This window comes from Paralichthys olivaceus, chromosome 2, assembly GCF_024713975.1.
Source record: "Paralichthys olivaceus isolate ysfri-2021 chromosome 2, ASM2471397v2, whole genome shotgun sequence".
In the NCBI taxonomy this organism is placed as follows: domain Eukaryota; kingdom Metazoa; phylum Chordata; class Actinopteri; order Pleuronectiformes; family Paralichthyidae; genus Paralichthys; species Paralichthys olivaceus.
In genome coordinates this window covers 20,097,579-20,124,695 of record NC_091094.1, presented here as the reverse complement: position 1 = coordinate 20,124,695, position 27,117 = coordinate 20,097,579, and the positions used below count along the sequence as shown (strand labels likewise).

General features: G+C 40.8%; 2 protein-coding genes across 49 annotated transcripts in view; one reads left to right on the top strand and one right to left on the bottom strand.

Annotated features, from left to right (window-relative positions):
- The first annotated feature begins 428 nt into the window (after positions 1-428).
- cd8a (CD8a molecule) lies at positions 429-3,299 on the top strand. The gene is made up of 6 exons (XM_020086552.2): positions 429-844; positions 979-1,302; positions 1,384-1,488; positions 1,590-1,697; positions 1,932-1,971; positions 2,389-3,299. Exons 1-6 carry the CDS (start codon positions 796-798, stop codon positions 2,438-2,440), a joined length of 678 nt encoding a protein of 225 aa, XP_019942111.2. The 5' UTR covers positions 429-795; the 3' UTR covers positions 2,441-3,299.
- Positions 3,300-3,318: 19 nt separating this feature from the next.
- The window catches only part of cast (calpastatin), a 208,286-nt gene continuing 184,487 nt past the window's right edge, over positions 3,319-27,117 (bottom strand). For 6 of the 48 annotated variants that reach the window (XM_069510596.1, XM_069510626.1, XM_069510578.1 and 3 more), the window contains 34 exons: positions 19,761-19,829; positions 18,483-18,596; positions 18,006-18,116; positions 17,167-17,274; positions 16,232-16,276; positions 16,048-16,149; positions 15,848-15,928; positions 14,610-14,648; positions 13,729-13,815; positions 13,423-13,494; positions 13,204-13,326; positions 12,681-12,776; positions 12,454-12,558; positions 12,195-12,311; positions 11,973-12,080; positions 11,764-11,865; positions 10,902-11,000; positions 10,645-10,749; positions 10,428-10,544; positions 10,216-10,329; positions 10,012-10,125; positions 9,133-9,201; positions 8,828-8,932; positions 8,551-8,667; positions 8,353-8,466; positions 7,810-7,917; positions 7,609-7,713; positions 7,426-7,518; positions 6,864-6,908; positions 6,635-6,772; positions 6,382-6,468; positions 5,983-6,012; positions 5,008-5,119; positions 3,319-4,887 (listed from right to left, as the gene is read on the bottom strand). In XM_069510596.1, coding sequence (XP_069366697.1) covers positions 5,021-5,119; positions 5,983-6,012; positions 6,382-6,468; positions 6,635-6,772; positions 6,864-6,908; positions 7,426-7,518; positions 7,609-7,713; positions 7,810-7,917; positions 8,353-8,466; positions 8,551-8,667; positions 8,828-8,932; positions 9,133-9,201; positions 10,012-10,125; positions 10,216-10,329; positions 10,428-10,544; positions 10,645-10,749; positions 10,902-11,000; positions 11,764-11,865; positions 11,973-12,080; positions 12,195-12,311; positions 12,454-12,558; positions 12,681-12,776; positions 13,204-13,326; positions 13,423-13,494; positions 13,729-13,815; positions 14,610-14,648; positions 15,848-15,928; positions 16,048-16,149; positions 16,232-16,276; positions 17,167-17,274; positions 18,006-18,116; positions 18,483-18,596; positions 19,761-19,829 — 3,138 coding nt within the window. In that variant the 3' untranslated portion in view covers positions 3,319-4,887; positions 5,008-5,020. Of the gene's footprint in view, positions 4,888-5,007; positions 5,120-5,982; positions 6,013-6,381; positions 6,469-6,634; positions 6,773-6,863; positions 6,909-7,425; positions 7,519-7,608; positions 7,714-7,809; positions 7,918-8,352; positions 8,467-8,550; positions 8,668-8,827; positions 8,933-9,132; positions 9,202-10,011; positions 10,126-10,215; positions 10,330-10,427; positions 10,545-10,644; positions 10,750-10,901; positions 11,001-11,763; positions 11,866-11,972; positions 12,081-12,194; positions 12,312-12,453; positions 12,559-12,680; positions 12,777-13,203; positions 13,327-13,422; positions 13,495-13,728; positions 13,816-14,609; positions 14,649-15,847; positions 15,929-16,047; positions 16,150-16,231; positions 16,277-17,166; positions 17,275-18,005; positions 18,117-18,482; positions 18,597-19,760; positions 19,830-24,376; positions 24,428-26,255; positions 26,484-27,117 lie in introns of those variants that run through there. The other 42 variants (XM_069510672.1, XM_020086770.2, XM_020086771.2 and 39 more) reach the window with 27 other exon arrangements.

The following is a 27,117-nucleotide window of genomic DNA, read 5'->3' as shown; positions in this document are numbered from 1 at the left end:
CCTACAGTGCAAATAGAAAATGGACGATAATATTTGAATCTCATGAGCTGTAGATTCTCGTTTGCTGCCATCTGGTAGTTTAAATTTTCTTGCAGCGACATATTTTTTCACATTAAGCAGTGTTACACTGGAATAAATACATCCAGTCAGAGTGATGTTATTACCACATCATCAGTCTGAACCCATTCTCAAAATACTGTCATTCTCAAATTTTCAAAAACTGATGTTGGGAATATGAAAGAATATGTGTTCGAAGTATTGTGAAAAACATATGTCACATACAGGAGGAGGGAGAAAGGTCAAAGTCTCTTACTTAAAGAGCCTTCACACGTGTTTGCTTCCATTCGCGCATAAAGTCAAGTCTATTGAAGATTTTTCACACCCACAACATTGTTGTATTTGAGTAAAGTGTGTGTAAAGTGAGTATAAAGTGAGCTGCTGAGTGTTGTACACACACAGCAGCGCCCCCACCCCACCCCACCCCACCCCCTCTCAGCCTACACACTGTGTCATTTCTGTGCCAGTAGCCCGTGGATGAAGTCTGTTCGATGCTTCGTGCACCAGAGTAGTGAAAGAGTTGCACATCGGTGGGCTCCACTTCAAAACGTGTCACAGACCACGACCGTGCTGCAGGAGGCCTCTGCAAACGCTGCGCTGCAATGATCCCATTTGACACGGCGGAGAAGAGGGTTACAGGTGGGGCGTGGTTTGATATCTCGCTGAATTATCTCTAGGCAGGCGCCAACAAACACCACAAAGCCTGGTTCACAAGCTATTGTCGTCTGTGAGTGGAAAATGGACCAAAAGTGGATTCAGATGCTGGTGATTCTGGTGTTTTATCAAAGTAAGTTGGATATAAAGTGAATTCATCCAGAGCTTTAAAGTGCCCTATGCTCTTTTTCTTGTCTTTGAATTGAGGAAACTGAAACAGAGAAGTAATATATCTGATTTAATGCTTCCATTTTCTCATGTTTTTAGTAATGGCCTCAGGAGCTGGTGAATTAGTTGTGAAAGAGGGGGCCAAGGTCGATATCGAGTGCAAGCCTGCTGAGATGTTCAACACGGTCATCTGGTTTCGAGTTCTGGACAATTCAGGGATGGAATTCATCGCTTCTTTTGGCAGAGATGGCAAGATGAAGTCGAACCCATCTCCCCTCTCCCCATACATTGATTCCTCAAAGGTGGACAAACACATCCTGACGCTGAAGTCCTTCAGCAAAGCTCGGGACAGCGGCACCTACAGCTGCACGATCATTCAAAGCAACGAGATGAAATTTGGCAAAGTAACACGACTGATAGGAGGTGAGATTAGTTCCCTGTAAGTCTGGTCCGACCATGACATGGTGGGTTTCTTTCTTACATCACATTCTTACTGTGTCTTAGAGAAAAAAGTTGAGGTCACGACCAGAGCACCACGGGTCATCGCTTCCACAAGAAGTCCATCCCTGACCACTTCAGCCTGTGTTTGTAAGGGCAACACTAACACAGGTATTGAGCGTTAAAACACTACTTGTTACCGTGGAAGTTGAACAGTCCTCTGTAGAAAGAATGTGTCTGAAGCAGCTGGTGAATGAGCACATGTTTTGTAGGTGAAACCAGTTCTATCATCCCTTGTTCAACAATCATTCTGGGACCACTGGCCGGCGGCTGTGGCCTTCTCCTTCTCCTCCTCCTCATCACCCTCCTGTACTGTAACCGTAAGTTCATCTAATATCTGGGACCTGTGCCTGCCTGCGTCTTATCATGCTGAGTGAGGTTTAACACACAGTGACGTGGTGGATTAATAAACGTCGACGCTTTGGAAACCAGAAACTTGATATTTTTAATTCTACATCATCCACCTGAAAATGCGCAGTATTTTTTTCTGCTTTTTGATTGAAACTACGTGTGTAATGATTAGAATTGTTTTTAATACCACTCTTGATTTGTAGACATAAGGACACGGAGATGCCCGCACCACCACAGAAGAAAGTAAGTTTTTCTTTTTCATATTTGCATTCAAAGGTTTCTTTCCACTTAGAGCCCTAGCCAGGATTTTAAAAAGTCATTAGTCCTCCAAACCTACCCCAGATTTTTTTTATATCTACTTCAATTTTTAAGCATTAATTAAGGAAGGAAGAATCTCATAAAGAAATTATAGAGAAATTTGAATAACCTCTAGTTTTATTTCCACAATGCTGTTTTAAGACTCTTCAATACTCTCAGGGATTTATTGTTGCTGAAACTGAATTCTTTTTGTTTTTCATGTTTGGTAAAAGGTTTCACATTTAAAACAGACCTCAGTGTATTTGTAGACCTGTTTCCTGTTTAATTTCATTGTGCGACACAAGTCACTGAAATAACCTTTCACTTAGTATTATTTCTAAATACTTTGTTCATCTTGAATAGGCCGCGTACGATGGCTCCTGGAAAACAGATGAAGAACAACACACATGTTTAATCTAAATGCGGCTGTTTTATTTCTTTAAACTGTAATTATTTTGACACTGTCGTGCTATTGTTCCTAAAATAATCTAATTTACAGTTTACTTACACTGTGAGTAATTTACTGGCAACTTAAAACATTTTCAGTGACAGAATGTGACAGAAAATATAAACCAAGAATCTTTCAAGTAAAATTTTCATCAAACTTTAAAAGCTTTTCTTTGTCAACATTATCTGCGTTGTGGTTTGACAGTCGATTGAGCTGCTCTGTCACAATCTCAATGGTCTCTTTTACTCAAATAACATGTTTTGAAGTGTTTATTTATCCAATCACTATCAATCCAGATAATAATCAAAAGCAAGATTAGAATTTATGAATTAATGTATTTAATTTCACTTTTGTATAGATCCCATTGATAGTTACGTTTATTTTTTATTGTTTTACATTTAAGTTCTTGTTTTGAAAGCCACATTTTCACAGCTGATTTTCTCTGTTTCCCTGCATTGATTTTTTAATTTCAACTACACTTCTTCAGTTGTTTTTACATCTGTAATTTTTCTGATTTAACTTCTCTTCAGCCCTAAAGATTTTTTTTTTCAAAATCAAATGATCATAGTGAAGAAGAATCGTATATCTGGCAGGAGGCTAAGCTGAAATGAAATTTTAGATAACACGTTTTATTTAGTTACCCTTTTTTTTGGTGTGACTATAATTTCTCTGGTTTCAAATTAATGAGAAGCAAATATTGAATTGTTGTCTTCTTGAAAATGGATGTTCAGTATTTTAGAATTGGTTGATTTTTTCATTTTATTTTAAATATTGTAAAAAGAAAAATAAAGACATTTAAAAAAATTTATCATAATACCACTCAAAACAATCTTCCTCGACTACAATGACTTGCATTTGACTTTATTTAGGTTTCTTATTTTTCTTTATTTTACACAACAAACCCACTCATTTGCATCCACCATCAGTCATTCAGGGTCTTGGCACAAAAATATAAAGTTTGAGCGAAACACATGTTGTTTAGTCGTTAAGCCCCCTGAGTGAGAAGGAAGTGGGCTATAACTACGCAGAGTGAAATTAACAAACCACTAATTCGAGAGGAGAGAGAAAAATATCTTTAGAAGAGATTCTGTTCCCATTCTGTTGAATACATACACATACGTCCCTTGCACCTGTAAGATAATATAATTGTTGACTGATTTGATATATTTTTCCTGCTGTTAACTTTTTACGGCACTTCATGCTAACTTTTGTACAAATTGTAAAAACCAAACTCTCATTTACTAACTACACATTATAAATTTAAAACTTTAGATTTATTTAATTTAATTAGTATTCCCACATCTAAAATATCTCTCATACCTTTTGACACATACCCACACAACAAAACCTGTGGCAGGAAGAAAAAAAGAACCGGGGGGGAAATGATATATATGATATGATGATATATATGATTCGACTTTACAGTTGAAAGCCTTTTGTAAATTATACAGTGTTTTCTTATACGGAACAAAAATCTTTTTTTACAGTTTACAAAATGGCAGTTCACACTTGTAACCACCTCAGTTCACTAAGTGCTCTTCTGGACACCAGTAATGTTTTTTTTTTACGCAAGGCGGAACACATAAAAAAAGACCCTTTTTCTCTTGACAGATATTTCTCTTCAGAATGTAAAAGGCATTTGCGAAGAAGCTCTCAGATACTAAATCAAACAATTAAACAACACACCTCCTGTGAATCCTCCACATATTTAATCATGTAAACTACTTGCCGTCCAAAATATAAGCAGACGAAGCTGTACACTAGTGTCTTATTGGCATCTGACCACATGGTGATAGAAAACTTGACTTTTCTGTGTACAAGATTGCACAAACATCCCGATACTATAAACCCACTCCTTACTTCTCCCACTCGAGCTGACAGTCACCACTCCTCCAACCAGCGTCACAATATATCACCCGGTTTAGATTACCAGTGTGTTTTTATATATCTGTGCATTTTTGGAAAATTGGAATTGTCAGCTGAGATGCATATACAACACTTTCCTTCCATCAGCACACTCAACACAGCAACCAGCAAAATAAACTTTATTTTAATGTGCCTTAAACTCCTCTTTCCCCAGTTTCCCCTCTGTCTCTTTCTGTTTCTGTTCATCACTCATTCTTTATATCCATTCATGTTTCAAAAAGTCACTTTCTGCAGAGACAGAAACCAAAAGCTCCTCATCCAAGAACACATGTGAAACCGAACAAGAAAGGCACTACACGCAGCGTGTGTGTGTCAGTGTGTGTGTGTGTGTGTGTGTGTGTGTGTGTGTGTGTGTGTGTGTGTGTTATGGGTTTGTCTTTCATCCAGTATACATTCTTGCCGATTTAGAAAAATAGAACAATTATCCACAGAGCAGATTCCACACTGATGCGTCCCTGCAGCCATCGAAGACAAAAGGCACCAACCACCTGTAACAAACGTGACACATTCAGCTGACAGTGGAGCGCTGTGGAGACATTTATCCTCATAGTATGTGGCATGTCCCATATTTTAAAAGAAAAAATTGTAAAAAAAAGATGAGAACTGACCTCACAAGGTGGTTTAGCTCTTGCCTCCCTTCTTTGTAGTTGTAGACACAACGTCTGAGCTTAGCTGAGCTGATAACAGGTCAGTGGCAGATGGCTGCTCTGCATGATGTTTCTGAAACACAAGTTAAAAATTGTTTTTAAGTATAAAGGAATGGAAGGAGCAGCACCTTTGCATGCAATAATTAGAGAGATCATTTGATAGGAAGGGCGGCTGGCAGGCAGGTAGGTAGATTTTTAGGTATGTTCATATGTTGGCAGGTCTGTAGGTAGGTATGTAAGTTTGTAGGTAGGTAGTCTGGTGTGTAGGCTGGTTGGTTTGTAGGTAGGTAGGTGGGTTGGTAGGTCGGTAGTTAGGTAAGTAGGCAGGTAGGTAGTTAGGTAAGTAGATAGGTAGGTAGGTAGGTTGGTTTGTAGGTCAGTAGATAGGTAGGTAAGTAGGTAGTTAGGTAAGTACATAGGTAGTTAGGTAAGTGGGTTGGTAGGTAGGTAGTTAGGCAAGTAGGTAGGTAGTTAGGCAAGTAGGTAGATAGTTAGGTAAGTAGGTAGGTAGGTTGGTAGTTAGGCAAGTAGGTAGGTAGTTAGGTAAGTAGGTAGGTTGGTCTGTAGGTAGGGAGTCTGGTTTGTAGGTTGGTAGTTTGATAAGTAGGTTTTCATTGCACAGATTAACATCAAATTAGGGACAATCCACAGGTGCACTCACACGTAACAGAAGAGAGTGCAAGTATAAAAATACAATATAAAAGACAAAGACATAAGACCATGCAATTACACAGATTGAATGTAATTATTAAAGGAATTAAGATCAGGCAAAGCAGTAGCATAGAGTGCATCACATGCAGCTGTGTGCAGCTGTGACCATTTGAGTTTGCACTTCAGCTTGATTAAAAGTGCACAAATTTTATTTGTCCAAAATGATGCATCAGCTTAATCTATCCAGTTTATTTCTGGTCTCCATGCAGCAGGCACTTTGCTTACTTTGGACTTTGACTTTGACTTGCTCTTGCCCTGTAACAAAGTCAACACCTTGGTTAGGCTCAACAGCCCAACGTCACTCTGGGAGGTGGTGACCACTGACTCAGGAAATGCTAGTACACAACCTGTAGAGGGCGCCATGTAACTGAGAAAATGTCTTCACATCAGTTACATGTTTGCACTTACGAGTTGCCATATGTGATGAAGAGCCTTTTAATCAGTAGATGTCAGGTTATACAAAGATATGAATCTGGGACTGTGTTTATTACAAAGATGACATGAACGTGAAAGATTTCCCTCTTGTTCCAACTTGCAAAAACAAGATAGCTACCCAAACGTTTTTTTACAACTTGAAAATCTCTCAAATGTAGATACAGAGATGGCAATATCTGTTTTCTGTACCTTTGGTTTTGGTTGGTCTGTTTTGGATTTTAACTCGTCTGGGAGCAAGGTGTTGGCCAGGGAGTCCAGAACAGGACCAGTCATTGGCTAAGAAAGAAAGAAAAAGGTGATAAACAAATGTATCAAACATGATTGGAACCGACTCACCTAAATAGACTCCGTCCACGTCAAAATATACAGAGGTATGTGTTATATAAAGCAAAACCACCCTCACTTAACTGGAGGTGGTTTTGCAGTTCAGAGTCTGTGCTACCTTCTGTGGCTCTGAGTCCTGTGCAGGAGGTTCCACCTTTGTCGTGGCTGCAGATGATTTGGCCTGAGCAGCAGGTTTAGGAGCAGCAGAGAATTCACTGGACAGCATGGCCAAGGCTGTAGCCTCATCCAGGCCCTTCTACAGGGCAGAAGAGGACAGGAGATTACACACTATCTGCATATTCTATATATGGTTTTTCCATCATAAATCTACTCTGGGACACACTTACCTCCTTGGGTGCTGCAGCTGCTTTTGCCTTTGCTTCTGCCATATTCTTTAGAATGAAAGAGATGTAAATTAGACACATACTAAGGAAACAATTACAAATCAGGGGTATACGGCCATGTATTATATTTTTGTGTAATAAAAAGAAGATGGCATAAAATATAATACTTTTTTGTTGAAGTAAAAGACAAGCTAGACCACAACAAGTAACATAAGTAACATAACAGGTAATGCTTAAGTAGCCATATTTGTTTTGTATCGCTGTCTTGCATGATGAAAATGTCCCATTAAACATTTAAGTAAATATTCCGATGCATTAATTTTTTTGTTACTGTTGTTGCAGTAGAAAGAAATATACAGTGGTCATTACAGTACTCACAGCCACCACTATATTTATTATATTTATCTTTTATTGGAATGTTATTTGACAAGACACTAATGAACTGAGTTAATATAGTCTACTGTTTGGAATTAAATAACAACAGAAAGTCATATGGGTCAGTACATACCTTTAATACTAAAAGTAACATAATGTATCATAGTGTATAAAGTAGACGTCAGTTTACCTTTAGATCTTCCTCAGTGAGTCGATATTCTGGCGGCAGAGAGTCATCTCTCTCTCCCATCTTAATCAACCTCTCCTCCACAACCTTTTTCTCCTGCAACAACCAAAGAGATGAGCTGAAGTGACTGTTTTAAAAAAAATATTCCCTCTCCCTCTGGCTGTGCTCTTGAAGCATGCTAGCTACCTTCACAATGTCTTTGGTAGGAACTGGGACGGGCTGAGGGACGGGTTTGATATCCTTCAAGGTGTTGGATAGAGCGTCCAGGGCACTGTCTGCTCCTGTTGCCAGCTGAATGCACAAACACACACAAACAAAAAGATTGTTGTGTGACTGCATGGTTTTGGAATGATTAACTAGTTAAAAGGAGTGTATTTGTATGTTTACCTGTGGATGAGCTTCTGTGGGAGCACAAGCAGCAGACTTCACTACTGGAGCAGCAGTGGCGGCAACAAAGTCTCCTGCCAAGGCATCAAGAGCAGAATCTGCAGAGGGCTGAAGGAGGGAAAGAACAACAATTATGAAATGTGCATTTGCGTGGTGCTGGAATAATTCATTCATTTATAATTGTATCGGTGAGGATAAAAATATCATTGCTGAATGAGAACTTAAAAAATTGACCTGACGCTTGACCACTACCATCACCAAGCTCCAATATTAAAAGTTCAAATTGCCTTGTCTTATTTGCCATTGCTGGTGTGTGTGTGTGTGTATATATATATAATCCTAGCCTAGCACACAGAGTTGAGACCATACGACAAACCCCCCTGTACAACCAAAACCTGTTGTCTTAGTACTTAAAATAAAAAAAGTTTGGTCAAAGAAATTTGTCATTCTACCATCACTGCTGTTTCTGTACAAACAAAATGATTTATCTGTACATCACCCTGCTTTTTGGCTGCAGGTGCAAACAACAGATCCACAGTGTACCTGTGCAGGAGGAGCTGAGGGGGGTGCGACCGGAGCCTGGACCGACGGAGCTGCTGAGGACATCATGAAGTCTCCAGACAAAATGTCCAGAGCCTCACCTGTGGCCATGGTGGGCTGCAGGAGGAGAAACAGTGAAGGTTCGTCATGTCTCAGAGCTCAAGTATGATTTAAAGATCTAAGAACTTGTCCAGGTCTTACCTCAGGTTTAGGAGCAGGCAGTTTTTCCAGCTCCTCCTTATTAAACCTGTATTCTGGAGGAAGTGTGTCCTCCCTCTCTCCTACACGCACACCCTTCTCCTTCTTCAGTTTGCCCTCCTATGAAAAGGAGATGAAAAGTTAAAAGAAGACATAATGAGATCATTATTTTCACATTTTCTTACACAGAAATAAAGAAAAAAGGACAATGAGCCAGATTGGCTCTGTAGATAATTGGATTGTGTTTGTGTATGTTGATGAGAGATTATGCATTACATACAGAGACGATGTCCTCAGGTCTGGGTTCTGGGGCTTCAGGTTTTGGTGCGTCTGCTGGCAACGTGTTGCTAAGAGCACTAAGAGCGTCCAGAGACATGGGGTCGCCCTGAGGAGAGAACAGGAGATTGTGATATTTGTCATATTCTTAAGTTAATCATTAAAAGCAAGGCAAGAGGGGCCATAGTAAGACATCTGAATTTTACCTTTTATTTAATAATCAGTTTGAAGTGTGATTGTAAAAGAACAAAGATCTACAGTAAAATTAAAGCATTTCAGACAGAAATTGATTTGAATCCTCATGGTTACTGTCTTAGTCTTGGGTTCTCTCTCTTTCCGTTGGATGGGGGCGGATTCCTCTATCGGACAAACTGTAACCTGCAGACACACAGGGAAATACAGTGTGACACATAGACAATGACAAGGAACATTAAAGACTGCAAGTACAGACATAAACTGATGAGAGTAGAAATTTAATTCCTTCCATTTATTTTAACTTTGTAAGGAAACATATACTATAGGGCAGACCTGGGCTTGCATGGCACACAGGCTGGACCGGGCCTTCTACTAATGAGCACTAATTAGAGGTGCAGTGTGCCAAAATTAGTTTGGCCCCTGGCAACAATCTGAGTTTCTCATGTGGCCCCTAAGAAAAAATATTAGTGCTTCTGCTGTAGAAGGACAGAGGATCACAGATATGGAAACTCACACACATGCATTCACTATGCAGTGGCGGCTCCTGCCAAATTTCTCAGGGTGGGCAATTGTTGAGATGGTGGCTAAGGTTACCTGTTTAATGGGTAAATAAATGTATCTGTGTTCGCTCCGATCACTTTAACACTGAGTCCTGCTGTTCAGGTCACATCTCATGTTGTATTGAGCACAAAAAAACGTGTTACAATGAAAGTCTAAGAGAGCGAGGTGGGCGATTTTCAACCAGACTGAAATGGCCCCATACTCTGTAGAACAGGGCGTGATGGTGCAGATGATTGGACTGTGATGTTCAGAGGCAGCAGGCAGGACAAACTATCTTGAGAATTAATATAATTTAATACATTTTAAAACTAATAATGACTATTATGATAATAATTAACTAAATTTATCACTATCATCTTTTTTCCTTATTTTCTTTGGGAGGGTGGTGCCCTATCAGCCTCTATTGACCAGCCACCCCTGCAACAGCTTTACCTCTGGTGCCTTCCTGGAAGAAGGTGGGACGGGCGCTTTAAGTCCAGACGCTTTAGCTGGAGCCACAAAGTCTCCAGCGAGAATATCCAGAGCTGACAAATCCTCAACTTTGGTCTGAAGAACAGAGACAAAAGTTTTTATTTTTAACACAGAGGGAAGGAAATAAAATAAAAAATTCATCTTGACAACAGATTCACAGTATACCTGTGCAGGTGGCACTGAGGGGGGGGCCATAGGAGCGTGGACAGCAGGAGCTGCTGAGGACATCATGAAGTCTCCAGACAAAATGTCCAGAGCCTCACCTGTGGCCATGGTGGGCTGCAGGAGGAGAAACAATGAAGGATCCATCAGTGATAAATAAGAGCTCTTAACCCTAAACTATTATTTACAGATCTAAGAACTTGTGCCAGTCTCACCTCAGGTTTAGGAGCAGGCAGTTTTGCCAGCTCCTCCTTATTAAACCTGTATTCTGGAGGAAGTGTGTCCTCCCTCTCTCCTACACGCACACCCTTCTCCTTCTTCAGTTTGTCCTCCTACGAAAAGGGGCGGGAGATGATGACACAGTGAGAAAACAGTTCTATGAAACACAAATGGAACTGGTATGCTAAAAAAGGGAAGCTATCTGTCCCCTACCGAGACAACGTCCTCAGGTCTGAGTGTGGGGGCTGCAGGTTTTGGTGCGTCTGCTGGCAACGTGTCACAAAGAGCACCGAGAGCGTCCAGAGACATGGAGTCACCCTGAGGAGAGAACAGGAGATCTGATTCGTAACCATGGAAATAAAAGGTCTCTCCCAATGCGAAAGTTGACAAGGCAACAAGGCGAAACAGGGCAGAGGAAAATAAAAACGTCGAGGGAAAAAAGAAAAGTAATGTGTGAATCTGTGTCTCACCGGATTAGTCTGGAGCTTGCCATCAATGGTGTCCATTTTAGCAGGGGCTTTCTCTACTTTTTCTTTCTTAGCAGGGGGAAGTGCAGAAGATTCGACTTTCTGCAACACAAAACACAGATTAGATTAAAAAGCATAGAGATAATTATCATCAAGTTAAGGGTTAAAAAAAAATCTGCTCTGAAGTAGTGTAGTAAGTACTCGTTTTCAATTGTGGAATCAAATATTGGTTATATTCATAGACCGTATGAGTTGTAACAAAATGGATAATGTAGTGGTGGAGCACAAGGCTATTATAGCAGTATTAGTTATAGTATTATTGTACGTTGACAAAGCTATCTGTAGCTTCAAGACAAGTGAAGCAGCTTGAAAGTTATCTCTGCAATGTTTACATGCACTGTTCTACTGCCGGGGTGATAAGGTGCCATGGAGGAGTGAATAGGGATCATGATGTAAAAATAACACCTAGCAAACATCAGCAAAGCAAATGAACAAGAAATCTGACAGAGTGAATGGAAAGATGAATATCAGAATATTAAAATGAAATCTACCAACACGTCTGTATTCTGCAGTCACTGTATAGTGTGGTAGAGTGAGTTACCCTGACTCTATCAGTCTGTATGATGTCATTTAAGGCAAAAATACCTTGAATGTCACTGCTAAGATTCCGATGCTGTTTATATTTGTTGTTCTATCTGCAGAATATCTATGTTCATTCACAGCCCTGGAAAACTGAATTATTATTTTCATCTATAGTTTAGCTGTATGCATTAACACCAGGATGACTATTATCAACATCAGTGGACGTTTGACAAGTCAAGAGTCACCTGCAGTATCAGAGTTGTGTGAGTGTGCTGTGCTTTACCTTAGCAGTCGAAGCCGATAGTACCGCGTCCTGAGAGACAGCGTCCACCTTGTCTTTCTTATCAGCAGTACGGCCAGCCACAGGAGGAACGACAGGAGCTTTCTACAACAATCAACATAGATGTCATTCGACAAGGTACGGATTTCAGGGTCTTTGCTTGTATGATTTTGTACTTTGTACTATTACTGTTACCAGTTGTCATAGTGTACCTGTGCCTGAGCTGAGGGGACGACAGGAGCATGGACTGATGGAGCTGCTGAGGACGTCATGAAGTCTCCAGACAAAATGTCCAGAGCCTCACCTGTGCCCATGGTGGGCTGCAGGGGGAGGGGCAGAGGAAAGTGGAGGAAAGAGTAATTATACATCAATAAGATTAAGTTATCATAGTGTCTATATCACATTATTACTATTAGATCCCCCCTGAGACTCACCTTAGGTGGAGGAGCAGGCAGTTTTTTCAGCTCCTCCTTATTAAACCTGTATTCTGGAGGAAGTGTATCCTCCCTTTCTCCGACACGCACACCCTTCTCCTTCTTCAGTTTGTCCTCCTATGAAAAGGAAAAGAAGGGAGAGATGAGATATTGTCTGGTAGGAAATGTTGGTGTCAGTAGGACAATGAGACGTGTCTTTCACTGCTCTCAGGAGAGGCCATGAAATGCTGTGAGGCCAAGACGCTGTTGGTGCTCCTACCGAGACAATGTCCTCAGGCCTGAGTTCGGGGGATTTAGGTTTCAGATCTGCTGCTGGCAATGAGTCACCAAGAGCACTGAGAGCGTCCAGAGACATTGACGCACCCTGCAGAGGACGGGAGAGGAAATGAATGATCTACTTCTCCATCATACAAAAATAAGACAGTAGGGGGCTGGAAGTGGTGGATATTAGTATAAAATATCCTCTTCATATCCTGCAAATCTCACCTCATCAGTCTTGGTCTTGGTGACCACAGGTTTGTCCATCTTGGCTTTTTTATCAGCAGGGGGAGCAGTGCACACAGCCACAGGTGGAGCTGCTTTCTACAACAGGCAACAGAAAAAACACTAAACATTTATACACTACAGATCCACGCATACATATTGATGATGTTAATCTTTTAACTGCAAGTTCAACTTTAAGTGACTTTATATGGCCCTGTTCAGACCAGGTGTTAAAGTCCGCCCTGAGAGTTCTGATCACAAGTAGACAGTGCTAAGTTTGTTCACACCTAACGTTAAACTGCGTCCTGAATGTCTCTCCTGTGAAGAATGTGGACACATGCATCCCTACATAATGTGGTGTGAGTGATCAGATCTCAGGACGCCTGTTAATACCAGGTCAGATCAGGGTCCTTTTCACTTCACTTTCACACATCTTAAACCAACTCATTAAAACAGGATATCAAGCACACAAAGTTTGTTTTTTAAATTATAAGACAGAGATCTGACACCCTTGCACGAAACGTACCGTGGCAGGAGCAGAGGAAAGTATAGACTCCAGAGAGAAATCGTCTGAGACTTTCTCCATCTTGGCTTTCTTATCAGCAGGAGGAGCAGACCCGGCAGGAACCACTGCAGGACATTCACCTTTCTGCAACAGGGGGGACATTAGGGCAATTCAAGTCTCTGCTTCTTCAATCAGATGCCACTTTAACACCATTACAGAGGCAAGTAAGTTTTACTTTACCTTTACAGGAGGTGGTGCAAAGTTTGCCTGCCCAGCAGATGCTGCACAGACCGTGTCAACAGGGACTGTCCTCTAAGTATTTCATGTAGGAAAAAAAAGACAGTGGGGATTTGTAAGATTTGCCTTTTACGTATGCCTTTAAATTTATATAAGAACAAATTGTTGGGCTTATACCAGGTACAACAAACTGAGAATTATAAATATGTATTTTTTCCAAGGGAGTAAATGAGGTGCAAAGTTAGAACATGGACACCCAGTTGCTACTGGGTGCTGCATGCATGTCATATTTGTCTTTACGACTCTGACCTCTTGCTTCTTGGGTGCAGGTACAACCGGAGAAGTTGTGAATCCAGTGGAGAGGAGATCCAGGGCCTCATCTGTGTTCATTGGTTTCTGAGAGAGAAAAAACACAGGGCGTGCTTCAGCAGCAGATTACAACACAAAACTCATTCTTTTCAGATTTTTTGTTTACAAAATAATTCATATAAACTGATTTCAATGCTCCACATCAGTCACATGATCCTCCACTAGAGGGCATGAACGACTACACAAAAGACACAAACCAGACTACATGCACTGATAGTGAAGGAAAAGTACGGACACACCTTTAAAATTCCATGAAGACAAAATAAACTACCAAAATAGAAAGATTTAACACATAATATTGTGCAGATTTGGCAAAAATATGATATACACAACAACTAAACTCTCAAAACTCACAGTGGAGAAGATGAAAACAGATCATGAGACAAGACTTGCGTTAGAAAAGACGACAAAGTGGGAGTTGGCTCTGAGGCCAATGTGGGTGTGTTGAGGGTGAGTAAATAATAACCTACATATGGGTGGACATCAAAGTGTGTTACAGTATCTGCTTATTCTTGTGTGTGTGTGTGTGTGTTTGTGTGCGCGCACGTATTTACACAAGTCTTGGGGTTTGGTAGGACAAGAGCCAACAAGTTTGAGCAGAAAAGGTGGGTCTTGTGAGTCTGTTTATTCAGACAACACCCACCGATGCAATGCAACATTCCCTACTCTAGAGGAACCAGCAGATCAGTGGAAACAGAGCTTCCTGTATCTGTGTGTGTGTGTCAGTGTGTTCTCATTGGCTGAAACACTCTGGAAAGAGTTCCACAGTGTCTGAACTTATTGTCTTATCTCTACATGTGAGTTGTGAAGGCTTCACTTACAGGAACGTCCTTGGGTTTCACATCAGCAGGACCTGGAGCCTAGAAAATACACACAGATTTATTTTAGACTGGAAGAAGAAGAAAAAAGAAGCTGCCTTAAAGGCTCAGTTCAAAACATTCTCTCATTTCCTCTACTGGAATCTGGCCATGAAGGCAGCTTTAGTCCAGCTTTTGAGATATTTGACTCTGTATTTTCAATTTCTTATTGAGAAGTTATATATATCAGACTTTTAAAATGTTTTCTGAACACAAGCAAATACTCAACACTTTCAATAAACAATATAAACTCTTATAAAATATAAAAACTTTTAATTTGAAGCTACAATATATAACAATTCTTCATAAAATATCTCAAAATAACTAGACCTCTGTTAAATGTCTTTTACATCAAAATTAGCAGGTATACGCAGGATTTCCCACTTTCCCAGTGCTGGTAGAGAACTTTGCCTTTCTGTTTATTTACCCTGGTATATGTTCGACATCAAGATGCTCTCCAACCTCGCTGTCTTGCCAAATTTGCGCATTCACATATTTCCATCACTGCCAAGCCAGAGCCGATTAAAACCTGTTTCTATTGCACTTGACCTGGGAGTGAATGCTGATTATATCCACTGCCATTGTAGACAAAATTCAGATGTTAGTGGGGTTTTTGGCCAATGGGCTTAATATATATTGTTGACTTGTGTAATTAAAATTATCCAAAATGTTTCCAACAATGTTCAAACCAAGAGAAATCCCTAATTTAATTCAAGGTAAATTTACTTCAAAGACCATAACTCCCATAATACCACGCTGCTTTATTACATCAAGTTTTTTGTTACCCAGACCTCTAGCAGCCAAAGTTAAATGTATGTTTAAATCTGGAACTATTCTGATGAATCTGACAGAACTATTCAAGATTTCCTTGTCTCGTTTTTGATCAGTTGGTACCAAAGAAAATATTTAGGTTTGATACTCAGCCCTGTTCATCTCCATCTCAATAGAGTCGACTACTGATGTTTCATTTCCAGCGCTCACACCAATGAAATATGACAATGATATTGTTTTAGAACGTCCCTATTGCTCTGGATAATCCACAGCCCTCAGTGTGAGCAGTTTTAATATCCATGACAACCAGTTGACAGTGAGGTCTGGGGACAATGGGACGAAAAATTCCCTCCACTGGTTGCATGTCAAAATGAATGTATTTGGTCAATCAGAGGAAGTGATGAAGACAGGTACACAGGGGAAGAACTGACCATATCTTCAAATCTGTAGCCTGGAGGCAGCGTGCTGTCTCTTTCTCCACACTTGTGACCCTTCACAGAGGTGACGCCATGCTGTGACACATGCAACACACAGTTACTCACACCAGATCCATGCTTCAGCTTCCTACAATCACACACCCGATCTGTTTATAAATATACACACATGCATTCACACTCTAGCTCTGCTGTACCTCTTTGACCTCTGGCCCTGTGTACACTGGTGGTGGGGTCACGATAGAATCAGCGGATGGTAGTATGCTGGCCAGGGCATCGAATGGATCCACTGCAGGTGCCTGAGCATGCAATACAAGTCAGCACATTGGAAGCAAGCAACATGCATTTCAAAGGAAACCCAACACAAACCAAAATGTTTACCGCTTTGGCTCCTTTAGCTGCTGTGGAAGGAACTTCCACTTGTACCTGTAACACAGATCCAGAATCAGCTGAAATTTAACTTGCAACAACAAATGTGTTTGCATGGTGGAAATAAAAAAGGTCCTGATTAAAAAGAGACAATCAATTTTCCTCATAATATTGTCACCCCAGGAAGAATATAACACAAGAGATTTGATCGTTTCTTAAAACCCAAGATATTTCCCCAAAGTGTGTGAAAAAGTGAAAAGGAAAACTCCCTACAGGCCCCACAGAGAAGGGACAGCCAGCATCATGACTATTATACAAACCATATCGATGGATATGGACAAAGCTATCAGACGGCCTCCACCTTGTTTGCTTTCTTTGTTTGTGTAGGTTTAGCTTGTTCTTTCTTACCCTGCAAAACTAAGGCAGCTGCAGCTTAAGACACATCAGCTTTGACTGTTGTGGTTGCAGTGGTACTCTAAAATACAATTAATTCAAATATATTATCAGCCAAGTACATACCAACTAATATTACAGGTCCACTTTATGCATAGAAAGTCATAAATATATCCAAATATACGGATGAAAGACAAGACAGTGAGGAGCAGATTTCAGCAGAAGAAAAGCCTTCAGCAGCTCGATCACTTATGATACAGTGTAGACCTGTCCACTTGTTTCCTCTGGCTGACTCAGATTTCTGATCTATGTGTGATGTTGCAAGTGGGGAGACGCACTATGAGCAAACACAACAACAAGCAAAGACATGCTGAGCTAAGATCTGTCCTTTCATACTGAATTGTCATCTCCAAAGAAGAAGAAAGGGAAGACTGAGGAAGTGATTCTCAAAGAAAATGCTATAACAAAACTCTGCAACGACTGAAGAAAGCCTGGAATGTAACACCCAGAGAGAGTCATGAAGGGTCAGAGATCCCTGCAGCAGTCCAGTCTACCTTGGCTGTATCTTTAGATTTGGTCACAGCAGCGGCCACTCCTGCGGCTGCAGCTGTTCCAACGGCAGGAGAAGGAACTGAAGCTTTGACTTGGGAGACAGGTGCAGTCTACAAACATGTGGCCAAATGATTACGCATACACAAGGATGTGTGAACAGAACAGAAAATATACAGTGATGACTGATCAGATCTGTCCCTGTGGCCCCATAAATATTAAAATAATTACAAATATGCTGAGTTTATTATCCAGTCAGGTCTAATGGGATTCAGGACTGAGACTAATCTGACCACTGTTCAGTTTATGTTTCAAGATTTTTTTCTCCGTTAGCCCATTTAGAACAAACTTTACGCTTTACACTACTGCTGAACTTGTTCTAAACGTTCTGTTTTCTTTTTATTTGCATTTATGACAGTGATTTACATTAAGTGAATATTCAAAAGGAAGCCCTGGCATGAATTTTGGACCTCTTTTCACAAATTACAGTTTGCTACCAAGAAATCTAACCCACAAGACTATAAGCAATACAATAACCAAACTCTGGTTTGGTGAAAATCATGCGGGTCATGTGAATTTAGTTTTCTGGTTTAAAAGGGTGCTGTTGAGCAGCTGACACTCATGTATGTTGAGGTTTCCCACAATCACATGGGAAGCATTTGAACTGCAGCCACTACAGACACTAAAGCTGATATTTACATCCAGTATGATGGAATACCTATCCATAGAAAGTACCAGCAAATCAGCAGTAATGTAAAAACCACAGTTTTATAGTTAAAATGATAATCTGGGTAAAACCATGAAAAAGCACCGACCAGCGCTTTGGACACAATGACATCATTACCTTTGGCATCGCTTGAGGACCACCACTCGCACCTACTGACGTCATGTCAACAACAGCAGCCCCAACGGACGACATGTCAATAACAGTAGCACCAGTCGGCGCAGTGTTAGTCTACAAACCAAGGAGCATGTATTTAAAGAGAAGCCATGAGAGGGTTATTGATGGTCATTGTCACAGTCTGTGGAGAGCAAATGTCCCAAGCCTGACAATATGAGAACTCAGCGAGCGTTCGGATCCAGATGTGTGGAAGGCCCGAGCCAGAGAGACAACGCATACAGAGGTTAAAATGGAGGTAGAGATATATTTTGCAAGATGTAAAGAAAGATGAAGCCAGTGGAGAAGAAATGTGAGCTGCCTCATGATGATGAAACGCTCAGAGAGTTGTGACCAGGAGAAAGAAGCGGTGATCCAGGTTACATCACACCAAACAGCCAGAAGCCCCCTGCACTTGTTGTTACACATCCAGAGTCTCTCTACCTCCGGTTTAGATGAAATCCCTCCTGCTGCAGAGACACCACGTCCTGTGGCTCCACCTGTTGTTGAGGAACCCCCCCCAGGCTTTGTAGCCATGGCAGATCCTGATGATGCCTTCTGTAAAGCAGTTTACTCATCATTAGGAGTGAGCTGAGAAAATGACCATGAGGACATCGTAGTGACCTCATTGAGATAACTCAACTCGGACTTGTATGCAAATGTAAAAGTCTAATCCTTTGTCACAAACTGGGGATTGTGTTGGAAATAGGTGTGTGTGGATGACAGGGAGGGTCACATGAAATGATGCTTAGTGCTGCATGAAGGGAAATGTAGGAAAGATTGTCCTCACAGCTTGTCCAATAGCAGAAACTAAAACTATACATTGTGTGCATGTATACTGCTTGTAACTTGAGTAGCTGTACCCCACTATGGCTAAGCCCACTAACACTCATGAGAGGGGTCACCAAGGTCAAATACTAACAAGGGTCAAGAGTCTACTTGTCTGAGTAATACAAGCACAGTCTATAAACAGCTCTGTAACTTCAAAAAGAATTTCTTTCACACTGTGATTAAATACTATTTTCAATAAAATGGCCCCATATCTTAGTAAAGCCCCTCTCTACAGGCCAGACACCAGAGTAATCAATGTCTAAGCGCAGGTGTTAAGAGCCAAGTGAAGACACTTCAGTCTGTCACTGTTGGTTTGTTCTGTCAGAAAAATTGTCTGCATGGTTTTTAAGAAGATAACAGACGTCCTGTGTCCTCGGGCTAAGAACAGGTTTAAGATACTGTTTGAACACAGAAACTAAAACATGAAGAGACTTTCTGTTCTTTCACTAATCCAGGAGTGGAACGTGTAGAGAAATAGAGGAGAAGACCAGTTTGTCCTGGTGTTGTCTCATATAAACTGAACTGGAGAGACATTTAATTAAAATAGAGTTTGAGCCATATAACAAAAAGTATTTGGTGTGTGCTTCCAACTGTTGGCTAGCTACAGACATCATGCTGGTATGTTAGAACCACGATTAGATCCCTAGAATAAACCTGCAGATACGACATGTCATAAACAAACTGAATGACTTTGATCCATTGTTTCAGAGCATTTCACAGTTTGAGCTGCTTCCCACTGACTGAGAAACTGGGTGTTACCTCTGTCCTTGAATGGAAGGAAGAGAAATGTTTTCTTTTCTGTGTAACACATAGTCCTGATAATATGTCGGTTAACAAATGAGAGAGAGGGTGAGGAGAGGTTAATTGGTATTACAGAGGAACGTTTAATACCTCGTACTGGGCCGGCTTCACAGTGGAGACCTGAGCCGCTGGTTTGGGTGCGGCCTGGTTAGGCAGCGACTGCAGAGAGAAACAAGAGCCACAGAGAGAAATGTTACACATGAGCAGTGACAAAAAAATAACACTGAACAAGAAACCATCATAATCATTTCAAGATTCACTCAGAGGAACATCTCAGATTCATAAGAGCCAAGATTTGTGGCAAACATTCAGTGCAGCTCGTCTCCGCAAGGGCAAGTGTGACTGCAGCTTTAAACCACGAGAAAGACGGAGGTAGAGGAAGAAAACACACAGAGAAGTTATTTACTGCTGAAACAGCCATCCATCATACTGCAGCCAGAGATGGTAGAGTACATTCAAATATTACATTCCACACCACAGGGTGTGACTGTTTGTTTCAACAGAGAGCAAAGAGGCCGAGCATTATTGTTGTCTGTGGTCGCCACAGCAACACTAGACAACACATAGGTTATTCACTGGATGACATCTGTAAAATGAACACTGAGATCATTGACATCTGTCGTCATAGAGACACAAGACTTTGAACTACTGGTTTACAGCTCTCATTGTGTATCCTATGTTTGCAAACTTATCACATTTTTGTATTTTTTTTCCAGGTAACCAAAATGTATTATTCTTAAATGTTTGTGTATTAAGTGTATTTAATATTCCTTCTGAACGTTAGAAACTGACAGATGATTCCAGCACCTCCTACTTGACCTGGCTTATTTATCCCATGTGTATTGACTGAAAGGCAGCAGGTCAAGATGAACAGGTCACCAGTGTATCACAGGTGCTGATCAAATCCAGGACCTACTCCATTATTTGGGAGGATATTCTGTAAAAAAAAATTAAAAATCCAGTTTCCCATGGGATTACTTGAAATGACAAGCAAAATCGTATGTATACTCAGTGTCTAACCCAGTTCAACTAATAAGGGTATGCATTTTTAGTTTTGCAGGACTACACACAACTACTGAACAAGTTTTAAGAGTAACTGAGTCAAGGTAGAGTCCTGTTTGCTGCAGAGCCCAGCCCTGTTCCTTCAGGTGGTATAAATAATGAGCACAAAGCCTCCACCCCACACTGTTAGTTTCACATCCAGCCCATTGCATTGTATGATGTTGTATCAAAGTACAGGCGGAGCCAGCCTGTTTGTGAACATGACTCTGTTTTTCCGTTTGTCCCTTATCACAGAAGATTGGGAGATCATGCGAGCCAAATTTGATTGAAGTATTTGTACTCAGAATAATCCACAAAACAGCCGGCAATACCAAAACCACTGGAAGTATCAGATAGAAATAATGTATTCAATGTCAATATTAATTTGATTTAATTTAACAACTGATGACCCCAAAAAGAAAAAACACAGGATTTCCAAATCTGGATAATTCTCACTGAGTGAGTTGAACTGTTCAGCCAGTTGTGCACCATTAAGTTTGACGTCATGCGGGGGGGCGGGGATGAAGGGTAAAGACAGCATGTCTTTAAATGACTGCAGTGACTGAAGCATATAACAGATGCATATGAGACACTGAGACACTGAGAACACAGTGAATTGCACCACTGTGAAATCTGGGACATCAGATTTAGAAATGATTGCGGCTCATCATTGTGATTACCCAACACACTAGTGTTACATTTCACACACATACAGCCATCTCAGGGTTTGCAATCTTTGCTTTCACTAACTTTGTTTCAACTATTGGGCTTTTTATTTTTCCACATACCCTCATTATTTGTTAAAAAATGTTTCTCTAAATATATCTTTACATTTGAATCTTATGCAACTAGTGAATTTAGAGTAAGAAATAATATTCATAGAATTTTTTGTCCTGCAAAGAACATTCCTTCTACCTGTCCTATGCTACTTCTTGTCTTGTCTTTTGAATTCTAGAATTACATCTAGTTGTATAAGTCAGAACAATCTACATTACTGTGGTGAATAAGGAGGAAGTGGAAAAGAGGAGGAAGTGATGTCACAAGCAGCCAGGGCATCCTCCAGCCACAGGGGAAGTCACGTTGCTGTTACTGCAATAAATATTGATTGTCACCAAGTAACAGTGCAAAATGCAAACAGGGTCATGCAGCAAGTATATTCATGATGTTCAAGTTTGTTTTGCAGGTTGAAACTGTGTGGAAAAAATGCAGCAGCTAAGGTTTTTGATTTTTTTATGAATCTGAGTTTTGCTTAGATTTATAAATGGCAGTGATCAAATGATCTGCAAGAAAATGAATAGACATATTATTACAGATTGTCCAAATGATGCTGAGGTTTGATACCCAGCTATGGGTAGAACATTGACATAATTTAAAGAGAGACTGAAAAAGCAATTTTAGTCTCATTAAATAAAAAGATTATTGTGTTACTCCAGAAATCTCATCGGAAACAAACCAATCACTTGTCAGTGTCCAAACAAACTGCATCTATACAATACTCTACATGTATTATCACACTGCATTGCAAATCAATGATTGAGCTCAATGTCGATCCGATGTGGTGACTCATTGCCTTTTATTCATATGAGAGCTGAGCAGTCCTGAAACTGAAGCTGTAACAGAACCATTAAAGTAGAAAGGCTCTCCTACTAGGAAATAAAACAACTGTACATTTTCCTGTGTTAATTAGCATCTACATACTTTTGCATTGGAGTCACTGAGAAGACATAATTTGAAACCATGCCTCAAAATCAAACACAAAGAATTCTCCCCTCGAGGCTCAGTCTGACATCAAAACCATTGCACAAGTGAACCACAAGCCCAACCACTGCTGTGTGACAGATGACAGGTTAGGCAGCACATAGAGTGAATCACCCACATACTTTCTAACAGGCAAACAAACAGGCCGGTTATCGCATTTAAATTCATTAAAGGAAAACAATGCATGGTATAACAGACAAGAAGGAGAGAACACAGCTCAATGCATCAGCGTGTTAACAAGAGGACTTGTGCTGAAAACAAAAAGGCCTCGAAAAAGTAGGGCTGCTCCCTGAAAACATGAATAATCCATTTAGATATTTGTATGCATGTATGTCTTCGGCGAACTGCTTCTGATTGGTTGCTTAGTCGCAAGACAATTATATCTGTGGTTGCTGAGATTATTAGGTAGGAAAGTCTGGCAGGATATCCAAAGAATGGAATGATTTTGAGAAAGTAAAGGATGACCCAGAGAAGGCCGCATGCAAATTCTAAAGATAAGCGTTTGCCCTTCTATCATAATCTTAAACATGGCTCATCTTTTGAATCACAGCACTTAGCATAGCTGTTCATTCAACATTGATGAATAAATATGCACTCTCATTCTTATCCAAGTGTACGATCTATGTTGTATTGATGTTACAAGGTCATAGGTTGTGTGATGTATTGAAATAGATCAACAGAATGCTCTTGTTCTCTGTTCTGCAATGTTCTGAATCATTACAGCTTTTGTTGGTGTCACTGATAGATAACTAGCACCATGTGTGTCGGGATGTTTCAGAAAAAACTCACCAAACCTACCTTTTATATCGTTTACTTGTAACAACTAGATGACCTACTTGTAACAACTAGATGACCAACAACTACTACCATTCGACAGCCCAGATTACGCTCTGAAATAAAAAGTGCAATTGCTTGCGTTCAAAAATGTTGGAGAAAGTTCAGTACTACTCAACTTATTTATGATGAACAGCTGAAGTTAAAACCAGAGAGTTGTTATGTAACCAGCCTGAACTCTGTGCTCACCTGAGAACTGAAATATCACCTGAGACCCACCCAAACGCTTGGTGAGTTTTATGTCTTCTGTGAAACAGCAGTTGTTACTCCATTCCTCAAACCTCCTGTGCAGACCAAAGACTGTCCATCACAGACACCGCAAACAGTTCACAAACACTACAGGCAGCTCTTAAAACCACATGCCTCACATATTATGTTATTGTGATTGATGCTTTCATCAAAAACACAGTCCGGCCTTTCCTCCAGGTTAGAGTTTGTTTTTCCAGAAAAGCAGTAACATGACACTTAGTTCACATATTCCAAGGTAAGAGGTGAGGCTTCTGTGCCAAAATCAAAACAATATTTTTAGGAATATCTAAATAAAATAAAAAATGTTTCTTCAAAATTTCATCTACAAGAGCAGCTGTACAAAATAACTAAAATGTCTGAAAATCACTTCAGATCTTTTTAAATCATAAACTATCTGATCACATAGTAAAGAATATATGTATAGTTTTCAATGCTTTGACAGTTTGTATGAGCCGGTGCAGCATAGTAGGTGTGTAGCATGTTAGCATTATCAGGTAAATGTTTTGGGAAAGTACATCTATATATATTTTCTGAACAGTCATGTTAGCTTTTCCAAAAAACAAATGCCAAACCCTTAAACTGGCAAATTAAGCTAGTCCTAACTGGTTCATTCCGTTCATTCTCGCACAGCCGACAATGGCCATAAATGGGGAGGACAAAATAACAGTATCCGATGTGCAAATACTTCATAAGGATATTATATTTGGTAAATGACTGTATTACATGTCATTACTCATGTTCCTGTTATTTTGTCCAGCCCCCATACACAGACAAAATCAACAACAAAAAAGAGTGTGCAGTCGGTAGAAATTTCATCCAGGTACCTGATAGAAATTTTGTCGGGGTAAGGGAAGGGGTCGATAGTTGCCATGAATCTGTTTCACAAGGGAAACACTGAGGTTATTAAACAATAGTTAAACTCACAGACATGTACACAGCCTGTAAATCAGTGTAAATCTGTGGGCTGACACAAAACCTTGCTTGAAGACACATGATTAGTTTACAATCATGCACATAGAGACCAACATCCAGTGTTTTCTATCCATTTGAGTCCATGTAGCATCAGTTTGGGGGCTCATGCAGTCCTGCAGTGAAGCAGGACACTGGTGGACCCAACAGTAACAAACAGTTTATTAAATCAGCTGCAAAAGTGATTTCTTCAAATCAGTTGCGACCTATTGCTCAGCAGAAGCCGAGAGGCCTAAAGTCAGCAGAATCTGCAAGTCAGACAAAAAAATCCCACAAACCAAAATCTCTCGTGTTAATGTTTGACCAGTTCCGTCTGTGGCTTCTGTGGGGTTATCCCTGGGGACGATACTGACTGACGTAGCTGGTGACAGGAAACTGATATATCAGCATGGTGAGCATTCTGGGAGAGCTGGGCATGCTGCCGTCTGAAGACTGAATAACTTCAGCCAAGATTAGACACAGGATCTTAAAGCTGACGTTCTTCTGTCATATGACTTGGAGCACCAATGACTGTGCAGTACGGTAATGTGGATTCTGGCACTTTGGTGCCAGTTGAAACCATTTCAGATTTCCACTCTTCAGCTGGACATATCGTCCTCTGACAGAACCGGCTGATGACCCTCCTTTATTTTTAATAAAGGAGGCAAGATGCCTGCACATCAGATCATCCAGAACCAAGCATGACGAACATGACAAAACAATTCAGTTCATCTATCCAAGAGAAATTAAAGCTGTAGCTGTGCCCTGCTAAGAAAACTGATGACTAATGCATGGGCCCCACCCGTCCACACCACAAACATGCGTATGTGAATATACGAAATGGCTTTGTTGCTGTAGCTGCTGTCACAAGTTTTAAATAGCACTGACAAAATGGTCGGTGGCGATGATGTGGATCAGCGGGGCTCAGTGGTGGAAATGGAAAAAAAGCTGCTGTCTGTGTTAGGAGCAGAGAATATGGAGCAGAAGTGTAACATTAGCAAGGAAGCTAAGTGTTGTTGTGTAACTGAGTTTGTCGAGCTGCACAAGAATGAGTGTTACTGCAGCAGGGAAGGAAACTGGGTAAACTCAAAAGTTATCATGGGTCAATACAATCGTCTATCTGTGCCGACGTGCTGTGAATATATTTTATTACATCAGAGCCAGCTTGAATGAGGGAAACCACGACACCGCCTCATTTTGCATAAGGATAGTGTATAGTTCTTTGGCAACAGTATGGTTTATCTTGCTCTTACACTCTTGCAAACTAATATTGCCACGTTGCAAAGGTGCAGCTAAAGATCCATGGGAATTTTACGCCAGATAAAAAGACAAAAAGGAGGCGCTGATCTTTTTCATTTATTTGTGTATCAGAAGCACAGTGTCTCATTTGTTCAGAAAACAACCCTGACTTACACAGGTCTGGACAATTTGGTTAATCTAGTTTAAATTTACTCTCAAAAAAATGAACTTTGCGCGCAGCACCCCTCGATAAAAATACTTATATTTTGTTGTTACCTTGGTAACAACTCCTCTCTGGGTCAATATAAGCCAAAATAAAAGTAACACAGTGATCATTAGTCCCTTTCCTAGCTTTCCTTCTCTTGATATGCAAAACACAAGCATCAACAAGCCTCCAACTGTCAGAGCATAACTACTAATGTGGCTCTGCCACACAAGAGCCATCAAGAATTAAACAGGAAGCCCCTCCACGCACAGCAATCCATAAAAAAGCGAGCTCACTGCCCAGATACATACCATAGGTTTGATTGTGAGTGTGTATCCTCTTTATACGCTGCTGTGCACACTACCAATACGCTCTCTTGAGGCCTCTTCACCTTAGATTTCCTTCAGCGGAAACACTTGGGTCCACACTGTATGTCAAACACACGCATGCACACACACACATGTAAACACACACACACACACACCCTGTCAGCAGTGAAAAACTTGATGCCCCGCCCTCTTGGAAGAGGCACAACAAGTCTGTGCTGTTCAGGTTCCACCTCCTCAGCCACAAGGCAACAGAGCAGGCTGCGTCAGATTGGACGATCAGACGCACAAAGGCCCTCCCACTGCTCCCTGACTGCCAGGAAAAATAAGTGAGACAGCTTGAGGGAAACTTTGGGCTGGGCCAGGCCCGGCCTTTTTTTTTTTTTAAATGAGGGAGGTTGCAGTTTGATAACAAGACACGATGACCCATAGCAAGATGATCGCAGGAAGAGGCATAATGGAGGCAGAGTTAGAAACAGTAATGAGGCAGAAGTGGACTGGCTGCAGCAGTGTTTTTTGGCAGAGTCTGGGTGTGTCTGAGAGAGACTCACTGCTCAGGAATCTAGACGTCAGAGCCAGTCTAACAACAGCACGGAGTGTGTGTGTGTGTGTGTGTGTTTGTAAAGAAAAGAAGATAGGGAGGAGGGGTCACATCACATGAAGTCTAATCCACACCCAAAGACAACCAGAGCAGAAAGGGAGAAAAACAGCTAATTAAAGAGAGACAAAGATGGAGGGAGGAGACCATTGAACAAGTTGGTCCCCAACAAAACTTTCAGACATGTCTTCCCTGGCCTCCGCAGTGCTTTAAAGTCGACTTCGGACAAAGGAACAGACCGGAAACACA

What these genes read in the sequence shown, in the direction of transcription:
- cd8a (XM_020086552.2), top strand. Translation starts at nt 796, where the DNA reads ATGGACCAAAAGTGGATTCAGATGCTGGTGATTCTGGTGTTTTATCAA. An exon ending in AGTAACACGACTGATAGGAG is followed by an intron (nt 1,303 to 1,383) that starts GTGAGATTAGTT and finishes ACTGTGTCTTAG; the next exon opens with AGAAAAAAGTTGAGGTCACG. An exon ending in TAAGGGCAACACTAACACAG is followed by an intron (nt 1,489 to 1,589) that starts GTATTGAGCGTT and finishes CATGTTTTGTAG; the next exon opens with GTGAAACCAGTTCTATCATC.